Raw genomic sequence first — 14758 nt, forward strand, 5'->3', positions numbered from 1 at the left:
AATTTAACTCTGGAAAACAAAGTGTCTTCAGATTGGTTTCAAAAGTGAATAATTGACACTGGAACACTTTGAGTCAGAGGTGGTGATAATGCTGTTGAATTCAAGACGACATGGTTAGACATTCTTGTTCTGCCCGAACTTTGTGTGGTGCAAATGTTACTTGTCACTTACCAGCCCTAGCTTGAATATTTTGTTGCATGCAGGCACAGACTGCTTCATTGTCTGAGGGGTTCCAAATGGAATGTAATCATCAATGAATATTCCCAGTTCTGATCTTATGATGGAGAAAAGTCCATGATGAAGCAGCTGAAGATCATTGAGAGTAAGACCCACTCCAAGACTTAAGCCCAAAGATGTTGGATGGCATTACAGTGCAAAACCGAGGGAGTGAAGCCCTGAGGAACTCTAGCAGCGATGCCCGAGGGCTCAGATAATTGGCTTCCCTCAAACACTATCTTTGTGCTCAATTGGGCCAGATAAGGTCAAGTAGGGATCAAGTAAATGCAGAGGCTAAGATGGATCTATAGAGTAAAGAGGACAAGATCAGAAACCAACACAGGAGGTGGTCAATGAATATTGTGGGAGCATCAAAGAAAGTAAATAAGAAATTGAAATGGACTGCTCATCAGTTGTGGAAAGAGGGGAGACATTTGGTGAGTTGAGTGATGGATATGGGACTGTCAAGAAAAAGATGATGATCCGGATCAGATGGAAAGATGTGGTGGTAAAAGACTTAAATGCAGGATGATTGGAAGAAGAATGGTAGATTGGCAGAAGGAGATGATGAAGGGCACAATCTGCATTGCGGCAACACCAAGTAAAAAGGGAGAAGCCAAAGGAAGAGGTCAAGTAGCATTTTCCTCTTGTGTTGATCCTCTCACTGTCTGCCCCAGGCTCAGTCTTGGTGATGGCAGAGTCCAGCATGTGAGGGCACAAATAAGGCTATAAAGCATTTGCAACCTCCTTTAACCAGAACTATCAAGTGGGTAATTCATTTCTGCCTCCTGGAAAGCTCCCTCCATTCTTAAAGTCTGTCCAGTCAATTAGATTCACTCCACGTTTCTAGAGTTGCTGCCTTCTGTTAATTTGATTACCGTTATGCATAACTGGATGTGGTAGAACTGCAGAGCTTTGATATGATTCATTGGTTGTGGGGTTGCTTCGCTGCGGGTTTAGCTTAGGAGCATTATGGTTCTGTTGTTGAGCTTGCGTGTAGTCTATTTCCAATGGCAGTGCTAAGTTGACACTTAATTCTTAAATATCCCTGGTGCTGCTTCTGGCATGTTCTCCTACATACCTCATTGAACCAGGGTTGGTTCCCTTGCCTGATGGTGTTGGTGAAGCGAGAGATATGCCAGATCATGAGATTGGAAACTGTGGTTGAATACAATTCTGTTACTTGCAGTCCCTCTTGACTGCTCACTCCTGACTTGCTAAATTCTCCCATTTAGTTTGGTTGTAATGCTGCCCAGTATAATAGAGGCTACCAAATCTGGGCATCGAAGCGCCCCATCCAGCATATATTCTGCTGCCCTCGCTGTCCTTGGGGTTTCTTCTAGATGTATTCAGCATGGGAGTCCACAGACTTGAAATCCTTCAAATATACTAGTGATATCTCGGCATTTTAAAATGTTGTGCTGGAGCACAAAATTCAGTTTGGGTGGCCAGGAATTTCATGATTTTGAGCTCCATCAGCTGTACAACCAATCAACGGCATCATCATTTCCATCCAGACCCTGGGAATGTCTTGGAACTGATTTTTTTTGAGATGAAGGGAAATACATTCCTCACAGTTGTTGACGATTACTCCAGTTGGATTTAGGTTAAAAGTCTGAATGAAACAACTTCAAGCAATTATCAGTTCACTAAAATATATTTTTCCCCACACATGGCATTCCAGACCTTGTTGTTTCAGACAATGGGCCACAATTTGTAAATTAAGGGTTCAAGAAATTTACAGAAGACTCTGCATTTGTTCATACGACGTATTCGCCACGTACAAGCAAATGGTGAGACCAAGCGTGGAGTAAGAACGGTCAAAGTTTTATTGCAAAAAATGATGATCTCATTAGCACTGTTGAGCTCCTATTCCACACCAATGCAGAATGGGTTAGCGCCATCAAAACTTCTGATGGGAAGAAGATTGCACGCTACAAGTCCGAGACCCTGTCTGGTTGAGACTACACCAACAAGACCATCAATAGAATGGACTAACTACCCATGTGACCAGTAAGACAACCTGAACAGAGTCCCTGAAGATTCCCAAGCTACTCTATGGAGTACCAGAGAGGACAAGAACAACCTCCAATAGACATGTGAACAAGGATGGGAAAATTAGTGAAACCACCATAACATTTATTTTTGTGCACCAGAGATGAAGGCAGAGACTTTGGGGAGAGATATAGAATAATGTAAGTATAATTTATTGAGTCAAAAATCTGGTGTCAGAGGTATACGTTCAATATGTAAATGCACAGGGTATATCATCAGTGACATAGGGTCACAATGTTCTTAACATCGTCCACATTGTCAGTTGCTGGACTTTCTTCTTGAATAGTAGTATGCTGGTGTTCTTCATCTTTATCTTCCAAGAGATCTTCTTTGGAGGCGATGATATGACCAGCAACTACCCGAACTCCAATTTGATGATCATCTTTCTGTTCATCTGTCTTTGCATCCAGTGTCAATTTCTTGTATATCCTCTGAAATGACCTTCAGCCCCGACAGCATGGAGAGATGGAGAGTTCTATGTAGAGCCCCATGCAGAGTCTGCCTTGTAAATGGTGAGCATAGTGCCCAAAGGTGAAGTTTGCTAACAGTGTTGCCTCCAGTGTTATCTGTAAGTTCAAATCCACAATTGCCGCTTAAAAGACCAAAGGCAACAATAATAGAGGTTAGCTGCTTATGTCTTTGTTGTATAGGACAAAGTCAAGTGAACTGTCTGATTTTTATTCATATTACACGTTTTGGAGTAGTTTGATACAGTGGAGTGTAAATACAAGAAGGCAGTGAAGAGTTAATGGTGTAGCTGTGGGTTTGGAGTCACATATAGGCCAGGCTGGATAAGAGTGGCATAAGCGAACCAGATTTACTTTACAACAATACAATCATTTCATGGTCACCATTGCTGATATTTGCTTTTAATTCAAATTTATTTAATTTACTGAATTGAAATCCCCCCAGCTGCCGTTGTGGGATGTGAACTCGCTGGATCCTTACTCAAGGCATTTGGATTGCTAGTCCAGTAACAATCAGTATGCTACCATATCAGCATTGTGTTCTTAATTTTCTATATCTTTCTTTGATTTGCTTGATTTTTCCCAATACTCTGTGGAATTAATAATTACTGGCCTTTATTTTGTATAAAAATATATTCTCTTAGATCCAAATGTATTTCATTTCTATCCCTTATCAGATTTGAGCTGGAAGGAACAACAAGTAAATAGGCGAGATGTTAAATATGACATCCTGTTCCACTGATAGCAATGCAGAATCAAAAACATGGATCCAGAGCTAAGTTTCAGGGATTGAACTGTTTAAAAAGTCAGGAGTGGCACATTGTATCTGCAAGAGCATTTCAGCAATGCTTGCACCATGCTGATTAAATTAAGTCAACAGCAAAGCAGACCGTGGCAAGGAAAGTGGAGGATGTTGGGAAAGGTTTGAAGAAAGTTCCGGAGGAGATAAAGGTGATGGCATGGATAAACTTGAAACAAGGATAAAGATTTAAAATTGATTTGTTGATGGGTAAGGAGCCAATAAAGTCAGCAAGGATTGAGGGAAAGTGGAATTCTGTGCAGGATGAAACACATGCATCTGAATCTGAATGTTTGGAATTGTACTAAAGTGGAGTTTGACAGAAAAAATACTTTGGAGAAGTCAAACACTGAAGTAAAGGTTTGACTGAGGTTTTATGAATAAGTTGTACAGACAAAGCTGAAGAGTCAAATCCCTCTTAATATTTTATCAGCCCACAGCACATGGACTGCAGCGATTCAAGAAAGCAGCTCACCACCACCTTCTCAAGGGCAACTTTGGATGGGCAATAAATGCTGGCCAGCCAGCGACACCCATGTCCCACGATTGAATAAAAATAAAATGGATAAACAGGAGCAAGAATCCTTATGTATACAGATGCACACATTTATATTTGATGATTGACTTTTTATTTTGGCAGAGGAGCTCATATAAGCAGGTGAATGAAAAGTCATTGCATGAGGGGCTAGAGATTCTAATGGTTAGTGCACCTGCCAGTTCATGCCGTCAGGCCTCAGCATCTTTGAATTTGGTTACAGTAATGCTGTCATCAGACAAGCAGAGAACCATTGCAGGAGCTGCACCATGTTCTCTGCCAATGAGTAAGCTACTTAATTACGTGCAGTTGCCCAATTCTCACTGAAGTGGAAATAAAACATTGCGCAGGATAACTAAAATGTAGCACCCCACACAGCCGCTACTTTCTTGAATATAGAAAGCAGCAACTTTCCACGCTAACCTGTAAATAACCAACTGGCAAAGAAGCCCCATTGTTGTGCTTTGTCATTATACACCTGAGGAATGAGAATAAATACTAATGTGATGAGTGAAATCGATGTGTTTCCAAGGAAAAATTAACATTGCTGCCATTCATCTGCCTCTAAAATCCAATATATATTGCCCTGATAACTATGGTTGCTTTATTGAACAAGGTAATGTTGTAGGGAATTTTAATTTGCTTTTCCTCACTCTTTTGAGAAGCATTTCAGGGGCATGTGGTTGGCATCAGTGATATGATAAAAGATTTCGCATTGACCATGGAGGGTAGCTTGTGTTGCCAATTACCAGCATTTTGGTCTTCCCTCTCGCCGCCTCCAAGCCAGTAATAATTCCAAAGTTTGCTAAATAAAATGGGTACTTTCTCTCAGCTACCCTTGCCAAATGAGGCAGACTTATACTAGGATAGCCAGTGCCTAATGTAAAGCACCTTTTTATTTCCTTTTATTAAAACCAGTTTCAAATATAAAAGAGACAGTTTGATTGAATATTGAATTGGGGGTACAAGATCCAGTTCGCAGGCTTATTGGTACAGCATAGTGTAATAAAAAGAGCTATGCATAAGGCCATCTCATTTCATGAGCAATTTGTCCCACATATAAAACTCATGAATCTGCATCACTATTTTGGATTCTGAATTTTATATGATTTCTGACATAGTCAGCAGTGTAGTAGATCAAGTCAAAAGCGCAGTAGATGAAAATATGTTGTGTACATATGTATATATTATATATGGATATTATGCCCATCACAATTTATAATAGTTCATCCATAAAATTGAAATATTCTAAGAAACATTCAAATGAATGATATGGAAAGTTATGAAGTGTTTTTCTGTAACTCTTTTGCAGCAGCCAAACCTGAGAAAGTTGCCAACCACTGTCCACTTTGTCATGAGAATTTCCAGCCAGGGGAAGAGGTAAGAACTTGAAAAATGGTGTAAAGCTTGCATTAGTTCTTCAGAGTTCAAGTGCAAAGGTTTTTCTCTCCATTTTGTAGGTAAGAGAGTGCCTTTTAGCCTTTCCTTTATGATTGTTATCTTTCCCTTTATAATTGTAAATTCCTCTCGATATTTGCCCTGGTGTCTCGCTACATCCTTGTTCTTTTGAAGGTAGAACTATGGACAGCTTTTTAACTTTGCCTAGGCAGAACTAATGTGCCAATGTACATATACATTTCCAGCAGCGATCACGGAGTGGTGAAGATGATCAGGGTACTTCTCAAGCATGGAGACACTGAGTTAATCGTTGTTCTCTTTTGTAGTCATAGCTGAATAAGCTGACACAACATGGATTAGAGATTGAATTTAGAAAGTAAGAGTACATTTTCATTTACAATGTCTGTAAAGCAACCTGGTGGAGTTGATCACATGTCTTAGATCGTGCCTGATTCTCATTCACTTTGCTTTCAGTGGTATGGAAACCAGAAGAATGATCTGGTCTATTAAGTTACTGGCCAGCAGACTAATGGCATAAAAATAGGGCAGGTTCTGTGAGGGTAAGCAATACGTTCTACCAAATTATTGACCAGGTGGTGGTGACACTGAACCTATCCATAATCTTTTAGCTTAGTAATCAAGCTACAGGCTCATTTGCTCAATTGGGAAATTATTTTTTAACTTGTGTTGAAAGGTTGGCAGGTAACTAGATACTAGCAAAATCTATGGCTTATTCTTCTAAGTAATGTATTTGTTGAAATGGCCTCTTAGCTGTATTGATTAAGAAATTTCTGAAAATAAAATGGATGAATATTTGGTAGGATTTGGGAACTTAAAGAATAAGCACTAGTAAAGGTGATTGTTTAATGGGATTTGATGGCCATTGTTTGGTGAAGTACCTTTGCACACTGTGACTTGCCATCCTTTGTGCATAAAGGCTTGAGAGCAGAAGCCATTTCCTCCACCGCTTGGAACATGGTGTCAGGTGTTTGCGTAGATTTTGATAACTGGAAGAGAGCTAGCTACTGTAAGAAACAGCAGAGAATAATCAAAACTTCAAATTGCAATTTTGTACAGTTCATTGACTGCTGGGTGAGTCAGTGTGGCTTTGAATATTCCAGTACCGGTTCTTTATGAAGGTGAAGGGAGATTTGAAAATAAATTGGAATTGTTCCAGTCTCAATGACAGAACTATGAAATTGTCACACAGTTAAACAAGAAACCTGAACAAGTAAGAGTAGCAACTCTTATCAGTGCTGGGGAAAGAGTGCTACAAGCTGTACTGTACCTATACCTCACTGAGGGGCAGAAAAAACAGTCTTTTGAAGGCTTTGAAGCCCCACTTTGTTCATAAATAACATTAGAAGATTCAATGTTCAAAATCAGCGCTCAGTCAGGCAGAGGGGGAGAATATTGATCAGTGTGTGTCATATTGATCATAGTCACGTGACCTCTGTCATCCTTTGTGTAGAATGTTTTGGCGGCAGAAGCCATTTCATCCACCAAGCTATTTGAACAGTAACAAGGAAGGATAATTACAAAGGACAAGGTTGGATATAGCTAGCAATAAACTTTGAGCCATTTATCCTGAAGACAATGGGGAGCCATTGCACTTTTTGAGCAAATTGGCCTTTTATCACTACGTGTACTCTGCTATGTTCCAGATCTGTTTGTGCCTGACAAATCAGATTTGTTATTTACCAATGAAATTAAGGTGAACTTTCATAAAATACTGTTTGGCTTTAACTGCTATGTTATGTCTAACTCTGGGCACTGTGGTTTAGGAAGGATGTGAAAACATTCAGGGGAGGCAGAGAACATTTTCAGTGATTAGAGACCCCCCAGATACATGGGTCGAATGGAGAAGCTGAGGTTGGTCTCCTTAGAGGAGTGAAGGTTGAAAGGAGATTTGATAGAGGTACTCAAAATCATAAGTGGCCTAGACAGAGCAGATAGAAAAAAACTGTTCTATTGGCAAAGGGTTGAGAACCAGACATCACAGGTTTGAGGTGATTGGCAAAAGAAGAGGTTTCTTTCACAGCAAGTAGTTGTGATCTGGAATGCATTGCCTGAAGAGTGGTGGAGACAGATTCAGTTAGAGCTTCCAGATGGGAATTGAATCAGCATCTGAAGGGGAAAACCTTTGCGGGACACAGAAGGTGCAAGGGAGTGAGATTAGCTAATTAACTCTTCGGGGGGACCAACGCGGCTTGATAAGCCAGGTGGCCTCTTGTGCTGTAACCATTCTGTGAATCTAACATGGACAATGACTATGTCCCAAATTTTCAACGTGACTGAAATCTCATTTCTTAAAGCAAAAACACCTATAAATTAGGAACCTGCATTAGATGTCCTTTATTTGAATGTGTCTTCATTTTCAGAACAATCATTGTAGGTACATTAAAGTGATGAACCAAATATCTCAGTAATGACTATCTTCGGAACATTTCTTTCTCACTCTCACCTGGGACTGTACTTAAATCTGGAGTCCAGCAGTAGGATTTCAGTTCCTTAAATTGGGGCAGCACGGTAGCACAGTGGTTAGCACTGCTGCTTCACAACTCCAGGGTCCCGGGTTCGATTCCCGGCTCGGGTCACTGTCTGTGTGGAGTTTGCACATTCTCCTCGTGTCTGCGTGGGTTTCCTCCGGGTGCTCCGGTTTCCTCACAGTCCAAAGATGTGCGGGTTAGGTTGATTGGCCAGGTTAAAAATTGCCCCTTAGAGTCCTGAGATGTGTAGGTTAGAGGGATTAGCAGGTAAAATATGTGGGGGTAGGGCCTGGGTGGGATTGTGGTCGGTGCAGACTCGATGGGCCGAATGGCCTCCTTCTGCACTGTAGGGTTTCTATGATTTCTTAATCTCTTGGATTCTCAATTCATTACATCTTGTACATATTATAAGATAAATTGGTTGGTGCTATCATTAAGTGCCCTATTGATGCAGGTTTCATTGTAGCATTTATACTTGATAACAATGCAGCTGTTAACTGCAGAATCTCATCTGTTCCTTTCTCTTTTCCCTTGATCCCATCCCATATATTTGAGGTAAAAATGACCCAGTTTCCCATAACAAAATACCGTGATTGTTCTGGGCTTTAAAAAGAGCAAACTTTCTGGACACTTTTGAATTCGGGTCAGCACAAACTAAAGCAATGTTGTGAGCTAGCAAATGTGTCCAAGAAGAAACAAGTTTGATTTGTTGGACATTTGTATGAAGTTCGTTGGCAAATATTATTTCTACGTATGTGTTTTGTTACATGTAAACTGACAAAACCAATTTATCCCTCCTTCAACCTTCCTTAGGGTGGCACAGTCATTAGCATTGCTGTCTCACAATGCCAGGGACCCAGATTCGATTCCCGGCTTGGGTCACCGTCTGTGCGGAGTCTGCACGTTCTCCTTGTGTCTGTGTGGGTTTCCTCCAGGTGCTCCAGTTTCCTCCCACAGCCTGAATGACGTGCTGGTTAGGTGCATTGGCCATGCTAAGTTCTCCCTCAGTGTACCCGAACAGGTGCTGGAGTGTGGTGACTAGGAGATTTTCACAGTAACTTTATTGCAGTGTTGATGTAAGCCTACTTGTGACACTAATTAAAAAAAACTTTAAACCTTGACTCTTTCGCTGCCTCTGTATTGCCATTCTGCTTCTCAGTCTTGAATAGGCCACAGTTTCCTCCAGCAAAACTTTGGGAAGATCAAAGCAATTGTCTTCAACCTATTAACCCCGAGCTGAACTTCTGGTCCCATATCCTGTTCATCAGAAAGACTATCTACTTCTGTTTAAGGAACCTTGCTTGTGTCTGTCCCGCCTCAACCCCTCTACCATTGAAATCCACATTCACGTCTTTCCTGGCTCCTGACTTGACTATTCCATCTTCCATTCTGTAAACTTTAGCTGATCAGAAATTCTGCTGCCCTAATCCTGTACTAAGTACAATTTGCCTGCTAGTCCAGTCCTTCACACCCACAAATCTCATCACTGCATGTATTTACATCCCTTTATAGCCTCACCGTCCTGTCTTTGTAATCTCCACCAGTGACTCGTCTTTTTTTCAGTCCCCAGCCTCCAATTCAATTCCCTCCTCCTTATGACCCACCACGACCGACCTCCCTTTCTCCAAATTTTCACATTTTTCCACTTGCCTCATCTCTTTTCAGACCCTCCTCAAAATCCAACTCTTTGCTAAATTTTTGATTATTCCTTCTAAAATCACCAATTAGACAATGATTTTAAATATAAACGTAATTGAAGGGTTCCAGTGACAATTGTAAATTACTGAAGGTAATTTGATCGTCTTTGAATCATTCGGTTAGCTTACATAAAGTGCAATACATGCCTGGGAGGATTATGACCTAGTAAATATCTTGTACGTCTCCTTTTGGCTTGTGAAAACTGTGACCTAGAATCATTGCATAATCAGATGCTGAAATTCCAGACACTGTATGATTATGTTTAGAATTTCTGTTCAATACTGTTGCGTCTTCTGAGATCCACGTAAAAGGAGATTTTAAGGTTGGGCTCATTCACACTCTGGCATTTCTACTAAGCATTTACGCTGCAGCAAGCAAATACTGTACTTGAACTGCTTGAGTTTTTAGTTGGTAGTGACCTGATTTGTAATGGGGTAACTGGAGGTGTAGTATGACAAAAGTAGCAACCAAAAGCCATTCTTTAGTGTAGAATAAGCAGGACATTATTTGCTCAGCGGATCTGGATGTCAAAAGTGGGTGTAACAATGGTGTTATGTTACCCACTGATTTACTTTGCAATATTAAACATTTACAATGTTAACATATCAAATGATGCCTTAATGCACTATTTCTCCATCAAGCATAATGCAAGTACGTCATTGCAAATGGAATATTATGGGTATATCAGACTGCTATAAAAGGCTCCCATTGTAAGAGCCAAATAGTTCACAGGATCATATGCTATGGGATCAGTCATTCAAGTGGCTTATCAGTTTGTGAACCTTGTTGCTGGAATTGTCGTAGTTTGGTATTTTTGAAGACCTTTTTTGGGAGGCATGGCTAATGGACTTTTATATTTTAAATATTGAATTTTATATCAATAGAAAGCTCCTATTGAAATTGATTGCATTACTCTGATTTCAAACATGAAGCAGTTATTTTATCTATGCAGAATTATTGGAGAGAGAATGACTCTGCATATTTCAAAATTATACCCATACTGCCAATATAAATAGTAACTTGCATCTATGCCAGAATTTTCAAATCTTCGGGATAAAGTTTAAGTTTATTTAGTCACAAGTGAGCTTACTGCAATGAAGTTACTGTGAAAATCTCCTAGTCGCCTCACTCCGGCGTCTGTTCGGATACACTGAGGGAGAATTTAATATGGCCAATGCACCTAACCAGCACATCTTTCAGACTGTAGGAGGAAACCCATGCAGACATGGGGAGAACATGCAGACTCCACACAGACAGTGACGCAAGCTGGGAATCGAACCCGGGTCCCTGGCGCTGTGAGGCAGCAGTGCTAGCCACTGTGCCACTGTGCAGCCCCAAGTGCTTCACAGCAATGAGTTATTTTGGAGTATAGTCACTGTTTTAATATTGGGAAACAAAAGCAAACACAGATAATTTATGAGCAGCAAGGTCTCAAAAAGCTGCAAGTTTTTTTTAAACATAATGTTGATCAGAGCACTAGGATAATTCCTCTGGCCGCCTAGGAATACTGCCGTAGGAACTTTTGCATTATCTGGGAGTGCCTACAAGATCTTGATTTAAAATCGCATTTAAAAGGTGCCAGGATTACTGACATTGTGGGATCCGATAGGAACTTGAACTGCAAGGGAAAGGATCCAGTTGTCGTCATCCTTAAGGGGCCAATGACATGGGGCTGAAAGATGTTCTGTTCAAGAGGTATGCGTAACTAAAATATTAGGGAGAACTACAAAGTTAATCTCTGGATTACTATCTGAACTATGAAAAACTTGACTTAGTGTAATGAAGATCAAAGGAGACTTGAATGCATAGTTCAAAGATTGATGTGGGAAAATGGGTTTTAATTCATGGGGCACTGGTACCAATACTATGTGGATTGGTGTAAAGAGGGCCTTAACCAAAATAGTGAGGGAGTGGTTTAGAAAGTTAACGAGAAGGAACAGGCAACGAAGTAGGGTAGTGATACAGAAAATGATGACCAGAATTTGATAGAAAGGGCCAGGACATACAACCCAAAGAATGTACCAGCAAAATGGGTCCAACTATGAAATAATGGTAAAAAGATGGAATTAAGGGTATTGATCTAAATTTACACAGCATCCATAAGAAGATGAATGAATTGATAGCAAAAAAAATGGGTATGATATCATGGCATTTACAGTGACATGGTTGTAATGTGTGCAAGGCTGCGAGTTGAATATTCAAGGCTATTCGACATTTCAGACATGAAGAAAGCAAAAGGAGGTAAAGTAGCTCTATTAATAAAAGATGAGATCAATACATTCATGAAAAATCATCTTTTTTTTTGAAACCCTACAGTGCAGAAAGAGGCCATTTGGCCCATCGAGTCTGCACCGACCACAATCCCACCCAGGCCCTACCCCCATATCCCTACATATTTACCCACTAATCCCTCTAACCTATGCAGCTCAGGACACTAAGGGGCAATTTTTTAGCATGGCCAATCAACCTAACCCGCACATCTTTGGACTGATCATGGTGTTTGGGTAGAAATCAAAAAGAATAAAATAAGTCACAGATGAGAGTAATTTATAGGCCCCCTAAAGGATGCTATACTGAAGAAATAATGATGCTTGTAAGAAAGATACTGCAATAATTGTGGTTGACTTTAACCTTCTCCTAGCTTAGATGAATCAAATTGGAAAAGGTAGCCTTGAAGGTAAACTCAAAATATTTGAGACCGTTTCTTAGGCCAGTGAGTTATGGAACCAGCTGAGAGAGACTGTTTTGGATCTGGTAACATATAATTAATTAATAATCTCATAGTAAAGGCAAGAATCATAACATAGATTTTTTTCATTCAGTTTGAGAGTGATAAACCTGGGTCTGAAACCAAGAGAAGAGTTAGTGGGAAAACAGGTTAAAAGAAAAGTAGATGAGCAGTAGCAGACGATTAAGGAGATGTTTCATAACTTTCAACCTAGATGGAATCATTTTCTTAATGAAATATGAGAAGAATAAGAATCCAAGAACTAGGAGCAGGAGTAGGCCGTCTGGCCCCTCGCGCCTGCTCCGCCATTCAATAAGATCATGGCTAATCTTTTTGTGGACTTAGCTCTACTTACCCACCCACTCACCATAGCACGGTGCCAAGAATGTGCTGTCCTTGGCTAACGAAGGGAGTTAGGGATGTTACCTAATACAAGAAAAAGATTTGATTTATTATTGTCACATGTATTAACATACAGTGAAAAGTATTGTTTCTTGTACGCTATACAGACAAAACATACCGTTCATAGAGAAGGAAGCGAGACAGTGCAGAATGTAGTGTTACAGTCATAGCCAGGGTGTAGAGAAAGATCAACTTCATGCAAGGTAAGTCCATTCAAAAGTCTGACAGCAGCAGGGAAGAAGCTGTTCTTGAGTCGGTTGGTATGTGACCTCAGACTTTTTTGTATCTTTTTCCCGAAGGAAGAAGGTGGAAGAGAGAATGTCCGGGGTGCGTGGGGTCCTTAATTATGCTGGCTGCTTTGCCAAGGCATCGGAAAGTGTAGACAGAGTCAATGGATGGGAGGCTAGTTTGCGTGATGGATTGGGCTACATTCACGATCGTTTGTAGTTTCTTGCGGTCTTGGGGAGAGCAGGAGTCATACCAAGCTGTGATTCAACTAGAAAGAATGCTTTCTATGGTGCATCTGTAAAAGTTGGTGAGAGTTGTAGCTGACATGCCAAATTTCCTTAGTCTTCTGACAAAGTAGAGGCGTTGGTGGGCTTTCTTAACTATAGTGTCGGCATGGAGGGACCAGGACAGATTGTTGGTGATCTGGACACCTAAAAACTTGAAGCTCTCGACCCTTTCTACTTCGTCCCCATTGACGTAGACAGGGGCATGTTCTCCTTTACGCTTCCTGAAGTCGATGACAATCTCCTTCGTTTTGTTGACATTGAGGGAGAGATTATTGTTGCTGCACCAGTTGCCCAGATTCTCTATCTCATTCCTGTACTCTGTCTCGTCACTGTTTGAGATCCGACCCACTACGGTGGTGTCGTCAGCAAACTTGAAAATCGAATTGGAGGGGAATTTGGCTGCACAGTCATAGGTGTACAAGGAGTATAGTAGGGAGCTGAGAACACAGCCTAGTGGGGCACCGGTGTTGAGGATGATCGTGGAGGAGATGATGTTGCCTGTCCTTACTGATTGTGGTCTATGAGTTAGGAAGTTCAGGATCCAGTCGCAGAGGGAGCTGTCGAGCCCAGGCCACGGAGTTTGGAGATGAGATTTGTAGGAATAATAGTGTTGAAGGCTGAGCTGTAGTCAATAAATAGGGGTCTGACATAGGTGTCCTTGTTATCTAGGTGTTCCAGGGTTGAGTGCAGGGCCAGGGAAATGGCACCTGCTGTGGACTTGTTGCGGCAGTAGGCAAACTGTAGTGGATCCAGGTAGTCCGGGAGGCTGGAATTGATTCGTGCCATAACTAACCTTTCGAAGCACTTCATAATGATGGATGTCAGAGCCACCAGCCGATAGTCATTAAGGCACGTTGCTTGGTTTTTCTTAGGTACCAGGATGATGGTCGTCTTCTTGAATGGTGGTAGACCAGAAGCTTGGGAAAATTTTAAAAACTGGCAAAGTTTGATTAATAAAGAGGGAGAACTTAGAATGAGAGCATACTAGAAGTTATTAGGAAAACTAAAGGCTGACGAGTCCCTTGGACCTGATGGCCTGCATCCTAGGGTCCTAGAAGAATTGGCTACAGAGGTGATGGATGCCATGGTTTTAAACTTCCAATGTCCCACAGGGTTAGAAAATTGCAAATGTAATCCCTCTAAGAAAGAAGGGAGACAGAAAAATATAGGCTGATTAGCTTAATGTCTGTAATTGGAATCCACTATTAAGGAATTGTAGCAGGATATTTTGAAAATCAAAATACAATTGAGCAAAATAGAACATAGAACAGTACAGCACAGAACAGGCCCTTCGGCCCACGATGTTGTGCTGAGCTTTGTCTGAAACCCAAATCAAGCTATTTCCTCCCTATCATCCCGAAGTACTCCATGTGCCTATCCAATAGCTTCTTAAATGTTCCTAAAGTTTCTGACTCCACTATCCCTGCAGGCAGTCCATTCCACACCCCAACCACTC

The 14758-nt window shown here is 41.0% G+C and overlaps 1 protein-coding gene across 3 annotated transcripts in view; it reads left to right on the forward strand.

Annotated features, from left to right (window-relative positions):
* cep104 (centrosomal protein 104) overlaps positions 1-14758 on the forward strand; it is a 237202-nt gene that overhangs the window by 179084 nt on the left and 43360 nt on the right. For 2 of the 3 annotated variants that reach the window (XM_078239162.1, XM_078239163.1), the window contains one exon: positions 5385-5452. The exons of the other annotated variant lie outside the window; for it this stretch is intronic. In XM_078239162.1, coding sequence (XP_078095288.1) covers positions 5385-5452 — 68 coding nt within the window. The remainder of the gene's footprint in view (positions 1-5384; positions 5453-14758) is intronic. 3 annotated transcript variants of the gene reach the window in all.

The sequence above is a fragment of the Mustelus asterias genome, chromosome 22 (assembly GCF_964213995.1).
Source record: "Mustelus asterias chromosome 22, sMusAst1.hap1.1, whole genome shotgun sequence".
NCBI classification, from domain to species: Eukaryota; Metazoa; Chordata; class Chondrichthyes; order Carcharhiniformes; family Triakidae; genus Mustelus; species Mustelus asterias.